This window comes from Vicia villosa, unplaced genomic scaffold (assembly GCF_029867415.1).
Source record: "Vicia villosa cultivar HV-30 ecotype Madison, WI unplaced genomic scaffold, Vvil1.0 ctg.001122F_1_1, whole genome shotgun sequence".
NCBI lineage: Eukaryota > Viridiplantae > Streptophyta > Magnoliopsida > Fabales > Fabaceae > Vicia > Vicia villosa.
The window spans coordinates 122,802-143,097 of record NW_026705489.1 but is presented as its reverse complement, the minus strand read 5'-3'; the positions used below and the strand labels follow the sequence as shown (position 1 = coordinate 143,097).

Genomic DNA, 20,296 nt, shown 5'->3' with positions numbered 1-20,296 from the left:
TTGAACCTCCTCAGGGTCGGGGTCAGGTCCGTGGTGGCGCTGATCAACTCGTCGAACTTCCTTTTCACGGAGCCGATTGTGAGGGAGCCAGGGTCCCCGCCGTTGGATATCAGCATTGCTGTCGGGAACCCTTCCCAGATGCTGAGGGCAGATGTCACTCCGACCGAGGGTATGAAGTCTTCTGGTCGGGTGACGGATAACGCCACCTGCAGCGGCCTGGCATTCGGGGAGTTGCCCTCGTCGGAGCTCCGACGGTCGTTCCTTCTGGGAGGGTCTCCTCTCTTTGTGTACTTAGAAAGGTGACCTTCTTTGATCAGTGTCTCGATGGCGTCCTTCAGGTGTATGCACTCGTCCGTCAGGTGCCCGTGGCTCTTGTGATACTTGCAGTATTTGGACTTGTCGGTCCCCGGCCGGGAGGGATTCGGCTTCGGGGGCCTGATGTTGGAGTTTCTGAACTCAGCGTTTATGCACTCGGCCAGGATCTTCTCCCGTGAAACTTTCAAGGGGGTATAGTCGTTGAAGCGCCCTGCTGGCCCTCTGCGCTCCTTTGTGTCGCGGGACCTGTCGTCCCTCTTTCTCTCGTTTGCTCGGGGCGCGGCGGACGGGTCTTGGCTCGAGCTCCGAGTAACGCCATTTCCCCTTGATGCTTTGACTGCGGCCGCTTCGCCCTCCTCGAAGGAGATGAAAGCCTGCGCCCTTTTCAAGATGGCGTTCATAGATCGCATTTTTTCGATCTTTATCGCTTTCCTGAATTCGCTGCCGGGGAGGAGCCCTCGCTCGAGGAGATACCTTTTCATGTAGTCGGTCGTCTCCACTTGGACGGCCTCCTTGTTGAATCTGTCGAGGTAGTCTCGGAGAGGCTCGTTGGTCCCTTGGACTACAGCTTCGAGGTTTGCCTCTGATTTCGGTTGACGGCGGGAAGCAGTGAAGTGACTCAGAAAGAGTTCCTTGAGCTCGGCCCAACACGTGATGGAGTTAGGAGGGAGATTCCTGTACCAGGTCATTGCCCCTTTCCGGAGCGTGGTCGGGAAGATCCGACATTTGATGGAGCCGTGGACGACGTGATACTCCATGACGGCCTCCAGGTTCCTGATGTGATCGTCGGGATCTGTAGTCCCGTCGTACGCATCCAAAGTCGGGGGTTTTTCCATTCCTCGGGGAAGGCGGGCCCTTCTAATGCTTTCGGATAAGGGGCTGCGGAATTCCTCCTCGTCGCTGGCACTTGGAGAGATCGAGCGTGTGTTACGCCGGGCGGGTTCCTCCTTGCGAGGTTTCCTCCCTTTCCTGGCGAGCCTTCTTTCCTCTCTGTCGGGAGAAGGGCTCTCCTCCTCTGCGGGCTCAGGCCTCCGATTTTTCTTGCTCTTTCGCAGAGGGGAGCGCGAGTAGGACCTCTGGCGGCGGGATCTTTTCGGTGGAGATCGAGAGGAGGATGGTGAGCGTCGGCGAGTCCTCCTAGGCGGGGAGCGCGAAGAGGAGGAACGCGATCGACGGTGCCTCCGCGGGGGAGAGCGGTGACGATGCCTCTTCTCCAGTTTCTCAATCCGTTCGCCCTGGAGTCGGATGAGGCGGTTGGTCCGCTGCAGCTCTTTGAGGATGACGAGGGTTGAGGGGTCGGTTTCCCCACAGGCATCTGTAGCATCCCGAGTTTTCCGATGGTGAGTTCTCGGTCTCTCAAGGGAACGGGAGGAGGAGGAGGCAGTCTGCCCGTCCCTGTGATCAGTCTCGTGTTGGACGCGAGTCAGCGGTTGTTTAGGCTGGGTTGGGATCAACTCGGCGTTCCGATCGTTCAGAGCTGTTTCCTCTCCGTTGTTCTGAGGTTGGAGCTGCTCGGCCTCGTCATTCTGAGCCTGCTCGACGTGCTGAGGCGGTGGTCTTCTGATGGATTGGGGGGTCTCATGACCTGACCTTCCATTCCCTTCAGCAGAGCGCCGTCGTCCTCCCCGTCGATGCAGAGCCGGGTTGGATTCCTCGATCATTTCCGTGAGACGGAAAGGATCGGGGGTCGGGACGAGGACGGTGTTGTTGTTGTTGCCGGCCATGACGATCGAAGGATGGATTAGCTTTGATCTTTGTTTTTTTAAAGAAGGGGGAGCTTGGTTCCCACAGACGGCGCCACTGATCGTACCTGATCAGAAGGGTCGTCAAGGCCTGCTCGGATGCTGGGTCTTCGTGAAGTGAGAGGGGGGGTGTACCTGCAAGGTACTCCGATGCCAAAGTGAGTAGAAGAGCAAAGGAGAGCAAGTACTAGATAAGGTTAGAAGAGAATTGAATACCTGACCCTCTACTGAGAGAGGGTATTTATAGTCCCCAGCGCTAGGCCATGATCACGCTAGTGGACTGGATTTCCAGGCCCAACTAGGAGACTGCCAGGTTTCCTAGGCGGAAATATCGGAGGTGCGTGATGCCCTCTGTCCTGGTTAACCGCTCCGGAATCCAAGGGAGACGCGGTCTTTTAGGGGCCACGTGTACTCCGTAGTATTCGTAGGATTGAGTATGGAGGAGTCCCACGAGGAGCAGGGTCCTTGGCGAGGAGGGCGCTCGCGGGGAGCATGGTCCTCGATAGGGATGTCAGCGAGGAGCACCTTTGCCGAGCAAGGGAGTGACGAGCACCATTTCACGTGATGGAGGGTGCAACCTGGTTTGGGCCTCGAAGGTCCAGTGGGTCGAAATTGGATTGGGCCAAGTCTTGGCCCAGTCCAGAACAATAACAGTCACTTTATTGTTGATTCCGGTCTCTTTAATCCAGCGGATAACTTCTTCCCGTGTGACAAATCTCTGTGAAGTTGTGAAAACATCAGTGGTATCTATAGCTGTCTCGTTTTTCCGACAAATTTGGAGCGGAACTTCCATACCTAAAAAAAAACCACAAATTTAAAAATGCAAAATGCGTTCCGGAACAGTTTTCCAATCTGTTCCGGTTTGATATCAAGTTCACCGGATCACTTTTCAAAACTGTTCCGGTTTGATTACAAATGCACCGGAACACTTTGCTTATCTGTTCCGGTTTGATTTTCGTATTACCGGAACAGTTTTAGAATGTCTTCCGGAAATAAAAAAAGTACACCGGATGACATTCATAATGTGTTCCGGTTTGTTAATTTGTGAACCGGATGACTTACCAGAAGTGTTCCGAATTGAAGGTGCGTAGGGGTGCAGATTTGAATTTTTTTGACTTTTTAGATGAATGGTAAAAAGTAAAATGGTAAAATGGTTATTAACTATTGAGGGTAAAGTTGGCATTTTTACAAAATTGTAGGGGTAGAAGGGCAATTGTAGGGGTACGAAGTAAAATTTTCTAATATCTGTCAAAACAATCATTTAAGTAGTGGCCCAAGCCCAACTCACTTTCCTGAGCCCCATAATCTCACTACCACCTTGCCCTTGTTGTATCAGAAACAACTTGAAATACACGGCGTCCACCAGTAACGCAGCCGAATCACCCAAAACCTCGCCGCCAACGCAGCCGAAATTACACTGCTTCCACCAGTAAGAAGAAATTCTAGGTTTTCCTCTTTTCATTTTATTTTACATGTTTTTAGTTCTTAAAAATCTTCACTGTATCGGGCCCGAAACTCCGCTATTTCAGCTATCTTTTAATTTAATAACTAAAGACGCTTTTTTCAGTGTTTCAATAATGGATAATTAGGTTTACAATATCAACTTTTACTCTTTTAATTTGGTATGTTTTAATGTTTGAAAATTTCTGGTGTAATCATGTGTTGGTTGCTTGTGCAGTATGATGATCCTTGTTACGTGAAAAGAATTTAATTTCAATTCATTTACATCAAACCGCTTCGAAAACATGTCTGCTTCTGTTCCTCAAAGAGAAGAACAAACAGAGAATGTTTCTAATAGAATCATTCCCAAATTGCTAATCCAATGTGAAGAATGCAAATCCAACCCCTCAAAGTACAAGTGTCCGGGTTGTTCGATACAATCGTGCAGTCTTCCTTGTGTAAAAGCTCACAAAGTTCGGACCGGGTGTAACGGCAAAAGGAACCAGACTGGGTTTGTTCCGATTTCACAGTTTGATGACAATATATTGTTATCTGGTACTTATTCTTTAAACTTTGTGTTATGTTATGCCTTTGATCTTGACAACATTTTTTAATTTTCCATGCTTCTTGTTATTGTTTCTTTCCTCCATCTAGATTATAATTTGCTGGAGGATGTGAAGAGAGTGGCTGAAGTTGCTTCCAGAACGAGAACAAAGTTAGGCGTGTCTACTCCATATTTTAAGTTACCCCGTTACCTCAAAAGCCTGCAACATGCTGCTAGAAGCCGGAGCACAAATCTATTGTTTCTCCCTAATGGAATGTCAAAAAGAGAGAATAATCGGACTCAATTTGACAATAGGTATTATCATCTTTTCGTGACAAACATTTATTGTTTTAGGAGGTGGTACTTACATTAGAAAAATTTCTTTCTTTTGTACACTTACTATTATTTCCTTGTTTATTTCTGAACTTTCTATGTATACATGGTATGTAACATACAAAGGGATGGTGTGAATCTTAGATTAGTTTATTTTTTTTATTCATTGCGGCTTTTTTCTTATGAATTGATATCACATAGTGGTGCTACAGTAGCACCATAGCATAGCGGAATTTGAACAAACTGCAATTGTTGTGCGTTATGTTACTGAGTAAAGTATTGTCAACCAGTCCCTATTGGAACCCTATAACACGATGTCGTAGCAGAATTTTAACATACGGCTATTCTTTTGTGATCTGTAATTGATATCACTGGATTATTGGATTGTTTCACATTTAGATAATTGATGTGAAAGCTTTTGTTTCAAATAAATTACTAATATATTTATGTTGTGCTTTCAGGAAGAAGTCTATACATTGGACGATAGAATGGCGTTTTCACTCGACAAATATTGTTTTACACGACCACGGGTAAGCCATTTAGATCACGCGCCTTATCTTCTTCTTACATGCTTAAGAATTTAGAGAATACAATTTTGAAAGGATGCTACACTCATTTCATCCAGAGTTCATGAAAATTCAAGCTTTGACACCATTCTAGAGAAGCACCTCGAACCAGGTCCTTGGAATCATCAACTAAAGGAGTTTTGCGACCAACGAGATCGTCTCAAGCTCTTTATTCGTAAATATCCAAAGGTGGTTTTCTATACTTTTTATGTGGTTTAAATGTAGTATAAAAACTAGTAGAGTTTGGTATGTTTGGATAGAAAATTTTTCAGGGGAAATGAAACTATTATGGTCATCTCGACCATGTTATTCGTTCAATATAGATTTAGTCCTCCAAACACACCCTTAGACAATTGATTGACTGCATCTAAATTGACTTCATTTTATTTATAAATTTCATCTTGTTTATCTTAATATAGGGTCCCAAGTCACCCTTCAAAGAATTGGATATGAAAGCACCAATCATACAACAATTGGAAAATATAGTCATTTTGGAGTATCCTGTTGTTTTTGTTTTCTTGCCGTCTCACGCTATCAATTTCGAAGTTATTAAGAATGTCATTCCCAGTACACCTAAATCACCACAGAAAGATAGTGAAGTTAACCTAATTCCAGAAGGTGTATCGTTCCGGGAAGAAGAGATTGAAGATGACAACAACTTTGATGATCCTAAGGTTTTTGATCTTTTGAAGCATGCAGAATCAAGTCCATCACATCAAGTGCTTACTGAAAATACGCTTTCTGAGAAAGCACTAAATGATTCATTATATATACCCGTTTTTGAAGGAGACATTGAGGGAAATCTTTTGCCCCCATCTTTCATAGACACGGCTTACCCACAATTGCCTGAATCTGAGATGTTTGACTTTGAACGAGTATTGTATGATGATTCCTATGGTTTTGATTGTGAATTTCCCCAAGCCTTCCCAGATTTTGATTGCGAATTTCCAAAGAAAGATGAAAATGAAATATATGTGTTTGACGCCGTTGACAAGCTCCATCAGCAAGGGCAGTCAGAGCAATTGGAGGAAGGGGAAATTCCGGATTGATTGGTAGCTATAGCCACTACTGCTGAAGAATTGAGAAGTAAAAGAGACCAAATAATCGTATCTTTGTTGTAAAGACAAGATGAAGTTGCAGCTTTTCTCATCTCTTCGGGTCAAATTTTGGTAATGAATTATTTAACTTTTGTTTGGTAACATCCTTTTCAAGAGAAATCTATGTAGCACCGACTCCTTTGAAAAAGGGCATGTTGTGTCTATGTTTGACACCTATGATTACGTATAATTTATTCACTTTTTCAAATTATTACCGGTGTCGCCGTGTTAGTGTCTAGGTCGTATTTGGGGTGTCCGTGCTACCTAGAGAGAAATTGATTACAACATTATATTATTAATTTATTTCAGTTTCATTAACATCTTTCGATCATATATTGAATTTACATTTCTGCATCTTAATTTGATTTAATTTTAAACATGTCATTGTCAAGATTACTTGAAGTTTTAAACATCTTAATTTATGTATGCGCAATCTGGAAAATTTGCCATCCTGCTCTTGTTAAATAAAAACTACTATTTCAAGCTTCAATAAAATCAGTGTCACTGATTTGTGATTTGATCAAATGATGGTTAATTCAAATATGCATTAAGTGTTATTTAGTAAAGTTTGAGAAAGTCAAAGTCCATGTGAAATAATTTTATTCTGAGTTGGTTGTATAAATTTGTCATATAGTCACCCTTTGCAGCTCTCTATTCTCAGGCCTGCATATTGTTATTAAGTTATTAAAATTGCAGCTTCAAAGTGTTAATTAGTTTTAGTATAGTTATAGCTTTATTGATTTGTATTTGTGCATTGCTTATATGATTCGAGTCAAGTTTCACCTGGACCAATATATGGGCTGTTTGTTTATTTTTAACACTTTTGTTATGTTTTTGAGTATGTGATTTTGCTATAAAAAATTATTTAATTTAGTTTTGATTTTGATTTTGATTTTTTATAAATGAGAGAAATACAAAATATTTCATCATCATTTTAAACAAAAAAAAATAACATACTTTTCTTTAAAAATTTAAACAAATCAAAGAATATTACTGGTTGCTAGTCATTAGGTAGGAGAATATATCAAACTAAGTGAGTATACGGTCTAATCTATGGAGGTTCATATCAGTTTGTTTAAGATAGAAAATGTGTAACTATTTATTTTAAGGTCTAATCTATGGAGGTTCATATCAGTTTGTTTAAGATAGAAAATGTGTAACTATTTATTTTTAAGTTTACGCCGTTTGTTCTAAAAAAAAGCTTTATCGTTAGTATTAATTCTTTTTGGATAAAGCTAACCTGTGTCCAAGTGCATTTGTTAAAGAAACTTAAATAAAAATTTATATTGATAAACGTAATAAACACATTAATTATCAATTTTTACTGAAATCAATGTATAATTTTTAAGAAAAAATTTTGTTCTTAATATATACCCTAAGGGCACATGTAAGCATTACCCATTATTTTTATAATTTTTCTTATGTTTAAAAACTCGGATCGGTTATTAACCCAGTCAAGCTATTAGGTGAGTGAGTCAATGGTCGGATCAGTGGATCACTGGTCGAATAACACAACTTTTAATAATGAATTTTTTTTCTTTTTTCTTTGGTTACATGACTTTTTTTTTTTTTTTTTTAACTTTTGTTACTTTATAGTTTATAGTATTATTTAATGGTATAATTAGTTTTCTAATTTTTTAAATATATTATATTATTATATTGTATAGTTAATAATAAATAAATTTAATGATGATTGCATATTTGCATTAGAATAAAATTTTGGAATTGTAGAATATATATAAAATCAACCGGTCGGATTAAGAAATCCACCTTTTCACGGGTCTGATCAGTAAATCGGCCGAATCACATTGGTTTTTACCGGGTCAATTGCAACTCTGACTGGCCGGAACAGTCCGGATTTTAAAATACTAACTAAGTGAATTCAGATAATATAAATAAATATTTAGTATCATTATTTTTTTAATTTTATATTTTATTTTGAACAATGTTAGTGTCATAAGTTGTTTTGTATACATTTTCAGAAGCAAATAATTTTATGCTATTAAATAAGTTTTCGATAAGTTAATACAAATAAATATTTAATACCATTGATTTTTTAACTTTCTATTTTATTTAAATATTAGTTATATTATTTACATTGGAATAAAATAAAATTTTAAATAGGCTAATAAAAATAAGACAATGATCATTATATAATAAATTCAAATTTTGAATTTTTTTAGCACTTTGACAAAGTATAGTTTGGTCTTGTCTACTAGTATTTCTGTTCATTTAAATTTGAATTCTAATTTATTCTATAATGAGAATTAAGGGGGAGAATGTTTTATAGCTAAAAATAGTATAGATATATGCAAAATCTGTTACATGGAGTATGTCATAATGTCAATCCGGGTAATGATAAATTCGTAAACGTGTAAGCTTGTGTCTATTTGAGTAGTGCAAGATAGAATAACTATAAAAACATTTCTACCAATACAAAGGATTAAAACGAATTCAAAATTTTAGACTGAAATGTATACTCAATTTTAATATTCTGTGTCTGTTTGAGTAGTGCAAGATAAAACAATGTATAATTTATTTTACAAAAATAAACAAAGCTTAAAATACATTCAAAACTTTATATTCCAAAAGTTTACATGCAATTGTTTATAAAAGAAGTGATAATGGGTCAAATTCAATACATTTGTAAACAATAATATTGGTAAAGATTAATTTATATGTACAGTAACAATGTAACATATACTAGCATGTTTATTTAATTCTTAATTAAGTTACCTAATTTTTAATTTTTAAAATTTGGCGAAAGTGGTATAGAGTATCCTAAATTATTTTTTGTTTGAATAAACTATTATATATTTATATTTAACTACCACAATAATATATATTTAACTATCTTAAATAAATCATTTGCCAAAAATTATTTAAAATATAAATACTGTTTATCTAATTTCTAAAGGGTCAAAGTTAATAATTAATTGTTAATTAATATTATTCATCTTTGTAAAATTAATTAAGTTTAGTCTGTATACAAAAGTTTATTCGAATATATGGTGTAAATAAATAATAAGAAACGTTTTAAATTTAATCATTTGCACCAAAGAATAAGAGCATTTCTTGAATTTGTAAAAGAAAAAAAGAACAAAATGATTTTGCACCAGCCGGGAATCGAACCCGGGTCTGTACCGTGGCAGGGTACTATTCTACCACTAGACCACTGGTGCTTGTTGTTTTTACAAGCAAAATGTAACTTATATTTATAAGTTCTAAAATTTATTGTAACGAACTACCTTTTTCTATATTGTTTTTTTTAGAAACTAGTTCTAGTTTATCTTGTTAAAAAAACAACTGCTATCTCTATATTTTGTAATTAACACACATTCATTTTTTTTATAACTAGCACTAAATAATTTAATTAAAAAAATTAATCGATGTTCTCTCTTCGGTAATAAACTTATAAAAATATTAGAAATTGCAAATAAATTTAGCACCTAGAAATATTTGCAAGTTCTGGTTGATTGTTAAGTATATGCTTTAAATAAACAAAATTTGTATTTTATTTGAGTTTAGAAAAACTTAATTAAAATTGAAGTGGTTTGGTCCTATTATTTATTAACGAATTTATAATTCTACAATTGTGAATCCTAGGGATTTAAACAAGAGAAAAAAGGATGTGCACCGACAGTGTAAAATATTTTTACACTGTCAATCAATCACAACCATGTATCTAATTAAAGTATAATTTTAATTAAAAAAAATTAATATGACATGGCAAAAGTAAGGATTTTGATTAAATGTATGTGTAAAGTTTGTTTACACCGTCAGTACATTACCTTTAAACTCTTTAAACAAACATATGTTTTGTTTATATCTCTGTTAATTTAATTTAACTCTTTTATATTGTTTTAGAAGTGTTTAGAATTTAATTTAAATATCAATATTTTAAGTAGTATCTAAGTAGAAGAGTAAAGTAGTTAAATTTGTTGGCGAGTTAGTTACTTGATCCATGTGTAACACTTGTATATAAGGACGAAATGAGTCTCACTTATTCTTTAAGAATGCAATACTACAATGCATGCTACATTCTCTTCTTCTATCCCTTTTCATGAGTTCTTTCCAAAGCTTCATCAATGATGTTGTTGTTGGAAATTATAAAATAATAATTACCACAATATGTTCCAATATGACAAAAATGAGAATAGATTTATGGTTGTTGTATAAAATTTATTTTTTAATTCAAATTTACAATATTTCATGAAGGGGTGTCTTGTGTCATTATAGATGAATCATTGCAATATATGGTGAAAATGTGTTGTTTCATCAAGAGTTGCAAGCTTATGAAACAACACATGCATGACCTATAAATACACATTTATGAATCTAAAATGAAACAAAAAAAAATCATAAATCCTCTTATTATTCCAGACACTCTTCTTTGCATTCGAGTTCTTCACCGGTCTTGTGCAGACTCGAGTAAGACTGACATTATCCCGGGTATTCTTGATTTCCAAACTCTAAAATAATTAAGAGAGTGCTTGAAATCCTTTTAAGAAAAGTGACTTCATTCACGATTCATCCTGAATCCTTTTGATCTTTCCGATATTTCTAACAATCTTAAAAGTATTTATTCTTCAATGACTTCCGACGTTGCAGTTTCAAGCATCAAAGTTATGAACCAGGATCTTGTCAAATTGGATCGTTTTGATGGAACAAACTACACCAGATGGCAAGACAAGATGACATTCCTACTGACTCCGTTGAAGGTTCATTATGTCTTGGATCCCGACTTGACACCAATTCCTGAACCAACCGAAAATAATTCCGAAGAAGTCAAGAAGGAGCGCATGAAACGTAAGGAGGACGAACTGCTATGTCGTGGACATATTTTGAACACGCTATCTGATCGTCACTATGACCTCTATATGGATAATCCGTCGGCAACAGAAATCTGAAAAGCACTCAAATTCAAATTCAAGGCTAAAGAGGAAGGTACGAAAAAGTTCTTAATTTCTAAATATTTTGATTTTAAATTCATAGACTCTAAACTCATTCTTCCCCAAGTGCATGAATTGCAAGTCCTTTTGAATAAAATAAAAGCACTAAAAATAGACATCCCTGAAACCTTTCAAGTTGGTGCAATCTTTGCCAAATTACCACCTTCTTGAGAAGGCTACAGAAAGAAATTGTTGCACAGTTCTGAGGATTTCTCTTTGGAGAAAATCTAGAAACATCTTCGAATCGAGGAGGAATCGAAGGAAAGGGAGAAATCAGAATCTGTGGGTCTTTCCAAAGCAAATGGTGTGACCACCAAAGGAAAGAAGAAACATGATAACATGAAGAGTCATCTTGGACCAAAGAAGGAACATAACAAGTTCAAGAATTCTGGCGGTCCTAAAGGTCCAAAAAATGGATGTTACGTGTGCGGTAAACCTGGACACTATGCTCGAGATTGCAGGCACAAGTCAAAAAATGAGATAAATGCAGTTCGAGCCAATGATGACATAATTTCTACAGTGAGAAAAATTATGGCAATCAAAAGGAAAGTTTAAGGTAGATGGTATGATACATGTGCTACGGTACATGTCTCTTATGACAAGGCTGCATTAAAAACCTATTCTGAGGCAAATGATGGACAAGAAGTACAAATGGGAAATGAAGTCCTCTCTAAGGTTGTTGGAACCGAATCGGTCGAACTCAACTTCACTTCTGAAAAGAAAGTTACTCTTGTCAATGTGCTTCATGTCCCCGACATGAATAAGAATCTTGTTAGTGGGGATTTATTGGGAAAATCAGGTATTAAATCTGTTTATGAATCAGCAAACTTATTTTGACCCGTAATTGAGTGTTTGTTGGAAAAGGATATTCCGCTGATGGAATGATCAAATTATGTACTACCGATAATATTATTAATGAAATTTCTAATTCTGCTTACATGCTTAAGTCTGTTTCTTTATGGAACAATATATTAGCACATTCCGGTATTAGTTCTATGAAGAGACTAATTAAATCTGGATTAATTTCATGCGATATAAATGATTTCAAAAAATGTGAATTATGTGTCAAATAAAAAATGATAATAAACATTTCAAAAGTGTTGAAAGAAATATAAATCTACTTGATCTTATACATTCAGATTTGTGTGAATTCAATGGCATGTTAACACGCGAAGAAAATAGATACTTTATTACATTCATCGATGATTCCTCTAGATACACTCATGTATATCTCTTAAAGCATAAAGATGATGCTTTTAATGCCTTTAAGATTTATAAAGCAGAAGTGAAAAATCAATTAAGTAGAAGTATAAAAGTTCTTAGGAGTGATAGGGGCGGTGAATACTTTTCTACTGAATTTGATGTATTTTGTGAAAAACATGGCATAATACATGAATGTTCGGTACCTCGCACACCGCAACAAAATGAAAGAAAGAATCGAACATATCAAGAGATGATGAATGCCATGTTGATTCATTCCGAACTACCTTTTAATTTATAGGGTGAGGCCCTACTATCCACTTGTCACATAATCAATAGAATTCCTTTAAAGAAAACTGGTATTTCTCCATATGAAGCATGGAAAGGCAGAGCGCCAAATATCAGTTCCTTTAAAGTGTGGGGGTGCATGGCTTACTACAAAAATATGGATCCTAAGAGAACAAAGTTGGGTCCTCGAGGGATAAAATATGCCTTTGTTGGATATGCATAAAATAGTAAGGCATATAAACTGTTAAATTTATAGTCTAATGTAATTGTAGAATCCCGAGATGTGGAAATCTTTGAAAATCTTTGAAAATCTTATCACCAAGGATAAAGAATCGGAGTCAGCTGCGGATAAAGAATCTTGTGAAGAAGAAGCTTCTCGAATTGTAGAAATACAACCTGAAGGCACTCCTCGAATTGTAGAAATACAACCTGAAGGCACTCCTCGAATCATTGAATCACAAACCGAGCCTAGGATAAGCAAGAGAGTCCGGAAAACAAGGAATTTTGGACCAGATGAAATCGATCCTCAATTTATCTCCTTTCATCTGGTTGAAGGAAACTGTAAGAATTTTGTTCAAAGTATTCCGGTCATTCTCCAAGTAGGGGATGATCCTAAAACATACAAGGAAGCAATAACTTCAAGGGACTTTTCCTTTTGGAAGGACGCTATCCAAGATGAAATGGATTCAACCGTGTTAAACCAAACTTGGGAACTTGTTGACTTACCAAATGGATCAAGGCCCATTGGATGCAAGTGGATGTTTAAAAGAAAATACCATAGTGATGGTACTTTAAACACTTATAAGGCTAGACTAGTGGCAAACTGATTTAGACAAAAGGAAGGCATAAATTACTTTGACACCTATGCATCGGTAGCAAGGCTAACCACAATTAGATTGTTGTTTGCCTTAGCTTCCTTGAATGAACTTATAGTTCATCAGATGGATGTCAAAACAGCCTTCCTAAATGGAGATCTCGGTGAGAAAATATACATGGAACAAATAGAAGACTACGTGCTTCCTGGAAACGAACAAAAGGTGTATAAGCTTATCAAATCCTTATATGGCTTAAAACAAGCACCAAAACAATGATATCAAAAGTTTGATTATGTGATACTCTCTAATGGATTTATTCCTAATTCGTGTGACAAGTGTTTATACACAAAGGTGTGCAAAAACACTGTAATATTCTTTTGTCTCTATGTTGATAACAAGCTGATAATTAGTAATGATTTTAATGGAATTTTTGAAATAAATAGGTTTCTAACTTCCACTTTCAAGATGAAAGATCTTGGACTTGTTGACACAATTCTAGGGATCAAAGTTAAGAGAAATAGTGAGGGTTATGAACTTAGTCAAACACACTTTATTGAGAAAATGCTTTGATAAATTCAAACATCTACAATTTAAGGAAGTAACCATTCCTTTTGATCATGTCGTCAAACTTCAAAAGAACAATGGAAGAGCAATGTCTCAATTGGAATATGCAAGTGCAATAGGGTGTCTCATGTACTTAATGCAATATACCTGACCCGATATATCATTTGCAATTAGTAAAATGAGTAGATTTACTAGTAATCAAAGTACATAACATTGAAAGGCAATCACAAGGATTTTTGGATATCTATTGAAAACCAAAGATCTTGGCCTTCACTATGGTAGGTTCCCTGCCATACTAGAAGGATATACCGATTTGAGTTATGTTGGAGATCATAAATCTATAACTGAGTGGATATTTACACTAGTTGGAGGAGCAATTTCTTGGAAGAGCAAAAAACAAACATGCATTGCACTTTCGACCATGGAATCAGAGTTCGTGGCTCTCGCTTCCGCTGGTCAAGAAGTAGAATGGTCGAGGGAACTTCTGTTGGAAGTTCCATTGGCTAAGGACAATGTCTCATAGGTGATTATCAGGGTCGTCTCAAACAATTTGGAGGCCCTGTTCTAATATTTAAAATGGGCCTTTAATAAAAATATATAAAAATATTTTAAATAAAAGTATTCTTTAATTAAATTGTAAATAACATAACAAAATAGTCATCCTTATAAATAACATTGAAAATAGTTATATTTTAATCAATAACACCAAAATACAATTTCAAGTTAATATTATGATCAACATTCTATCTATTTAAATAGAGCTATCCTTCGAACACATTTTGAAGCAAATTCATCAACCAAGTCTTCATATTGTACTGTCTCTAAGATATCATTCTCAATTGCTATTAATGCTAAGCCATTAAGTCTTTCTTGTAACATGGTAGACCGCAAGTAAGACTTCAACAACTTTAATTTTGAAAAACTTCTTTCGGCAGAGGCAACTGTTACGGGAATAGTCAATAAAATTCTATATGCAATAATTGTATTAGGAAAATAATCCATGCCCTTCAAATATTTTAATATATCAATAGGTCCTGTTATTTCTTCGGGCAAGATGTTTCTTAATAACTTTAACTCTACACATAGCTCTTTTCCATCAATATCAGATCGATCATTATGTTTCAGTGCCTGTTCAAAATGATTACAACAAGACTCCAAGGTTGCATCATCTAATGATTGTAACTTATGAGAAGTAAATAAGAAACCAAAAATACCTTCATACTATTGGTACTGCTCAAATCTATTTTTAAGAGATGCAATGGCTTGGTCAACAAGGTAGAGAAAATAATTAATTCTAAAGGATTCCTCTTCAGATAACTCTACCGACGGGGTATTCAAATTCTCATCAAACTGTCTTTTTCTTCTAATTATTCGTCTTTGAGGAAATACTGGATCAATATTCAATTCAATAGCAATTTCCTTAGCACTATCCAAGGCCTTATCAAAACCATCTTCTCTATATCTCTCAAAAAAAGAAATCAGCCCTTTTATTTTTTCCTTAGCAATATCAATAAGCATGTTCTTTGATTGTAAAAGCTTACTAACCAAATTAATTTCGTATAATATTTCAAACCAAATAATTATACTCATTAAAAACTCAAAATCACCAAGCTCATTTGTGGCTAGGGATTTAGCTTCACTTCTTATTTTAGAATCGAGATCCATTTCTGACACTTCAAGCAATGCTTCTCTAAAATCAGACATTTGAGATTTTATAGCTTTGACACTATTTATATGACTCTCCCATCGAGTAAATGATAATGATTTTGGAGTTAACCCTTTGACATTATCTTTTAAAATTTGCCATCTCTTAGTGGAATTAGAAAAAATAGTATAAATGCGTTGAACAACTCCAAAAAAGTCTTTAGCTTTACCACACGAGTTAGCCATGTCACACAACGTCAAATTAAGACTATGACAACCACATGGAGTATAAAATGCTCTCGGATTTATGTCTAAAAATTTCTTTTGTACACCTTGATGTTTTCCTTTCATATTTGACCCATTATCATAACCTTGTCCTCTCACATCAAATAGATCAAGATCAAGCCTTTTCAATTCATTTTGTAAAACATCAAAAAGCCCTTGGCCAGTTGTATTATCCACATTCATAAATCCTAAAAAAGATTCCTCAACACTTACAGAAACTGAAGAAACATTCACATATCGTATTATCAAAGACATTTGCTCTTGGTGACTGACATCAGGAGTACAATCAAGTATCACTGAAAAATACTTTGCTTGTTTGATTTTTCTAATGATTTCATTTTTAATTGCAGAAGCAAGCAAAAGTATTATCTCGTTTTGGATGCTATGTCCAAGAAAGTGAACATGAATATTATCATTTGTAATACGTCTAACTTGTTCTTGGATAACTGGGTCAAATTCAGCTAACATTTCAATTAAGCCTAATAAATTTCCATTGCTATTTTGGTACAATCTCTCATTAGAACCACGGAAGGCTAAATTATGTTTAGCAAGAAATTTCACGATTGAAATAATTCTTTTTAAAACACTTTTCCAATGATCATTTTCTTTGTTAATTAATCTTTGAGATGTTTTATCAATAGTCTCAAAGTTTTTCATTCTATGACGCAACTCATACCAAGTAGTCATATTCTTAATATGTTCCATGCCTATTTCATGCTCTCTAAGTCTTTCACCAACACGTGCCCAGTCACTAAAACCCTCATTTGCTAATTGACCTCTACCAATCCCTTTTTTAAAAACCTTACAACAAAAACAAAATGCTTTATTAAGCTCTTTTGAGTAAACAAGCCAATCTCTATCACACTTCTCTCCGTTTGATAAAACTCTAGTATACAAATTAGCCGTAAAGCGTCTAGACGATTTATCTTTAGGACCCTTCACAATAGAGAAATCTCTTTTAGGACCCTTTATAGCTAATAAATCAATACTTTTGGAATCAAGAGAATCCCAAATTCTCGGATTAAATATATCTTTTCCATTGTCACTAACATTATCAACATTTTCAACATCAACATTTTCAACGTCTACGATATCATTTTCAGTAGCATTAACATCAACATTATCTTCCATATTTTTTGTAGCATTAACATCAACATTATCTTCCATATTTTCAGTAGTAACCACATTTTCAAGAATTTCTACATCAACATTACCAGCATTTTGATTTTCAACAAATTTTTTTGATTCTTTTATTATGAATTTATCAAGAGCTCCCAATTGAGATTGAGTTAACTCATCAAGTCTTTTTTTTTTACGCTTTTCATATCCAAAATCAAACTTTCTAATTTTAGGAGGCAATTCAAAAGACATGTTTGAAGAATGAAAAAAATTAAAACCTGAAATTTCTTGCTGTTCTTGATCAAATGCACGGTGTTGAGTTTGAATCAGATAGAGAACGTCAAAGTTGAACCGATAAAAAAATTAAAGTTAATAATTAATCAAAAAATAAAATTATAATTTAACAAATTAACAATTCAAAAAATAAATTTTTAAAATTTTCACAAATAAATTATGAAAAAAAAGTTTTATATATATATATATATATATATATATATATATATATATATATATATATATATATATATATATATATATATATATATATGAGGAGGGTTATATTGACTCCAAGAGTAAGTGTTCAACACTTACTCCAAATCATAACCATTGATTTTCATTAATCTAACGGTTTTAATTGTTCATTTAATCTAGTTATTTTTGGAAATATTTTTCTTTATAAAATTTTAATTAAAACCGTTGGATTAATGATAATCAATGATTATGATTTGGAGTAAGTGTTGTACACTTACTCTTGGAGTCAATATAACCCTCCTCTCTCTCTCTCTATATATATATATATATATATATTAAAGAGTTTATATAACTTTTGATAAATTAACAATGAAAAAAACACTAAAACTTGTACTAAATAATATTAATAACAAAATAATATTTTTAATAGTAAAATTTGTATAATCAATAAAAATATTAAAAAAGTGATGTACCTGTTTATTAAGAAAAAGCAAGCGTAGCTTTAACCTTGCTATGCTATATATTTGCTAATTTTTTAAGCTTTCACTTGCCCTATTGCCGTACGATGCGTAGCCATATATATATATATATATATATATATATATATATATATATATATATATATATATATATATATATATATATATATATATATATATATATATATATATATATATATATATATATATATATATATATATATATATAACCATTGGTCCAAATCCAATGCAACGTGTTTTACTTTTATGGGCTGAGCTAATATATTGTGTATTTTATTTCACTCTGGTTTGTTTAACTGGGCTGCTATTTTTTTTAAAGTTATTAATTGATTGGGCTGGATTTAGCAGGTAACATAAAGTAAAATTTTGAGGCCCTGGATTTTTTTAGGCCCTGTGCAGTAGGCCAGACTGCACAGGCCCAAATCCGGCCCTAGTGATTATACACTGCGATTGGCAAGCCACTTTAGCAAGGGCGTTCAACGAAGTGTATAATGAAAAGTCTAGGCATATTGGACTTAGACATTCGTTCGTGAGAAAATTGATTAAGGATGAAATCATTTCACTCACCTATATACTGTCGCACGCTCGCGAAATGTGAACAGAGTCGCCACTAACATATCTATCCTAAAAGGAAAGGAACGTCAGCAAACCTAAGATGAATAAGAACGAGGTCTTTCGACCAGAGATAGGGTACGGGAGTCGGTTACGCAAGGGGAAGGTACTAGCACCCCTCACGCCCATCGTACTCGATGGTATCCACCTATGTTTGTTGCTATCTAAAGGGTGTGTTACTTATAAATCTAAAGCTTAATGCTAAGGGAATGCATGCAAATGAAAGAAAAGAAACACGGGGAAAATAAGGTTTATAAATAATTGTGCTCGCTTAGGCCCCGCGACCCAATGCCTACGTATCCTTTTCAGGAATCAGAGCGCCGTAGTTCGGCTCTTTAGTTTTTGTTTGTTTTTGTGTTTTTTAGTGGACGAAGTTACATTCGCACTTCGCTGCTCGACCTCTGGAGTCTTAAGATGGGAATGGAGCGGAAATAACGTGTCCGATTAAAGAATGCCTCGGAGGCGAGATAGAGAAAAGAGTTTGAGCGTTCAAGTGGCACCCTAAAGCAAGGGAGACTCGAGTTGCTCTTTGGTTTGTGTTTTTTTAGAAATTGGGAACTTACGCTCGAATGGTTCCCTAAAGCAAGGGAGATCTAAGCACTCGAATGATTCCCTAAAGCAAGGGAGATTCAAGCTTCCATTCCCTTTTTAATGATTTTCACTTTTTTATTAATGTTTTATTAAGTGTTTTCTTTGTAGTTTTTTAAAGGGATTTTATTTTGATATTTATTAGATGTTTTAATGTTGAAAAGGAAAAGAAACTAGCCTAAGTATGAAGGGAATTTCTACCTAATGTTATCATGGTTTCTACCTAAGGTTAGGAATAAAAGAATATGAAAATAAAGATCACAATTAGAAGTCAACAAGTAGGATACATGAAAATAGTACAAGAGCATGAAATAGAACAAGTCAAAATATAGCACGAAAGTGAATTAAAAGTACTATTATTTTTATGTTGATTTTTATGAAAGAGAATTGGATTACAAATCAAGTAAAAAAGACTAAAAACAAATAGCCTAAAACTAATATTTTTTTGTGAATATTTTTATATCAAAAATCATGTATTAAAGGTCTAAAATGATGGTGAAAATTGGTATTTATTGCCTAAAAAAAAATTACTAAAACTAAGTAAAATCTAAATTGTTAATCAAACAAAAAGGAAACAGGGGAGTGTCAAATTGAAATTATGGTGTGAATAGAAGTAAAGGGCGCAGGCCCAGAACGTTGAGGCCCAGGAGGTTTTTGTTGTGCTATTCAGCTAGATTTCCCTATGACCAAAAATAGTACAATGGGCCACAAGGGGGTATGAGAGCATGGCAATTCGGCCCAATGGATTTTCTTATACAGATTTTTATTCATCATGATTTCTTTTATTATTTTCAATTATTTATCAAATAAAAACGAATTTATTAAAAGTAAAATAAAATAAGAGAAAGGGGAAATTAGGGCTTGATTACTTGTGATGCTAGAGCTCCTAATGTGAAAATCAGCTTCTCTTTTCTTCCTTCGTGAACGAAGCGGCAACGATGTCCTCCATAAACCTCCTTCCGATCGATTCTCGCCGCCGCTAGGCAAATCAGACGGAGCAAATGCTCCCCCTCGCACCTCTCACCTCCGAATTCAACTCAATCTCAATCGATTTCGCTTTGTTAACCCTATGTCTATGCAAGAATCTGGTCGAAGCCCGATAATGAAGAAAATAGAAGGCCAGAGGTTCCGAGCTTGCCGTTGTGCGAAATAAACGCATATAATCAGAGGGATTTTCCGAGTAAGTTCTTGAATCTTCAATTTCTTTCTTTCGCGAATCCT

General features: G+C 35.2%; 1 protein-coding gene, 1 non-coding gene and 1 pseudogene across 3 annotated transcripts; 1 reads left to right on the top strand and 2 right to left on the bottom strand.

Moving 5' to 3' along the window:
- The first annotated feature begins 3,357 nt into the window (after window positions 1-3,357).
- Window positions 3,358-6,355, top strand: LOC131633415 (uncharacterized). Of its 2 annotated transcripts, none has more exons than XM_058904128.1 (6): window positions 3,358-3,486; window positions 3,736-4,052; window positions 4,152-4,356; window positions 4,836-4,904; window positions 5,000-5,129; window positions 5,360-6,355. In XM_058904128.1, exons 2-6 carry the CDS (start codon window positions 3,803-3,805, stop codon window positions 5,987-5,989), a joined length of 1,284 nt encoding a protein of 427 aa, XP_058760111.1. In that variant the 5' UTR covers window positions 3,358-3,486; window positions 3,736-3,802; the 3' UTR covers window positions 5,990-6,355. The 2 variants fall into 2 exon arrangements, with proteins under 2 accessions (XP_058760111.1, XP_058760110.1); XM_058904127.1 differs by having other exon boundaries at window positions 3,364-3,503.
- Window positions 6,356-9,148: 2,793 nt separating this feature from the next.
- TRNAG-GCC (transfer RNA glycine (anticodon GCC)) lies at window positions 9,149-9,219 on the bottom strand. Its single transcript has one exon. It is a non-coding gene; the product is annotated as a tRNA-Gly (tRNA).
- A 5,384-nt stretch (window positions 9,220-14,603) lies between these two features.
- On the bottom strand, window positions 14,604-17,156 carry LOC131633402 (uncharacterized; annotated as a pseudogene).
- Window positions 17,157-20,296: the final 3,140 nt, after the last annotated feature.

What these genes read in the sequence shown, in the direction of transcription:
- LOC131633415 (XM_058904128.1), top strand. Translation starts at nt 3,803, where the DNA reads ATGTCTGCTTCTGTTCCTCAAAGAGAAGAACAAACAGAGAATGTTTCT. An exon ending in CGGACTCAATTTGACAATAG is followed by an intron (nt 4,357 to 4,835) that starts GTATTATCATCT and finishes TTGTGCTTTCAG; the next exon opens with GAAGAAGTCTATACATTGGA. An exon ending in TTATTCGTAAATATCCAAAG is followed by an intron (nt 5,130 to 5,359) that starts GTGGTTTTCTAT and finishes ATCTTAATATAG; the next exon opens with GGTCCCAAGTCACCCTTCAA.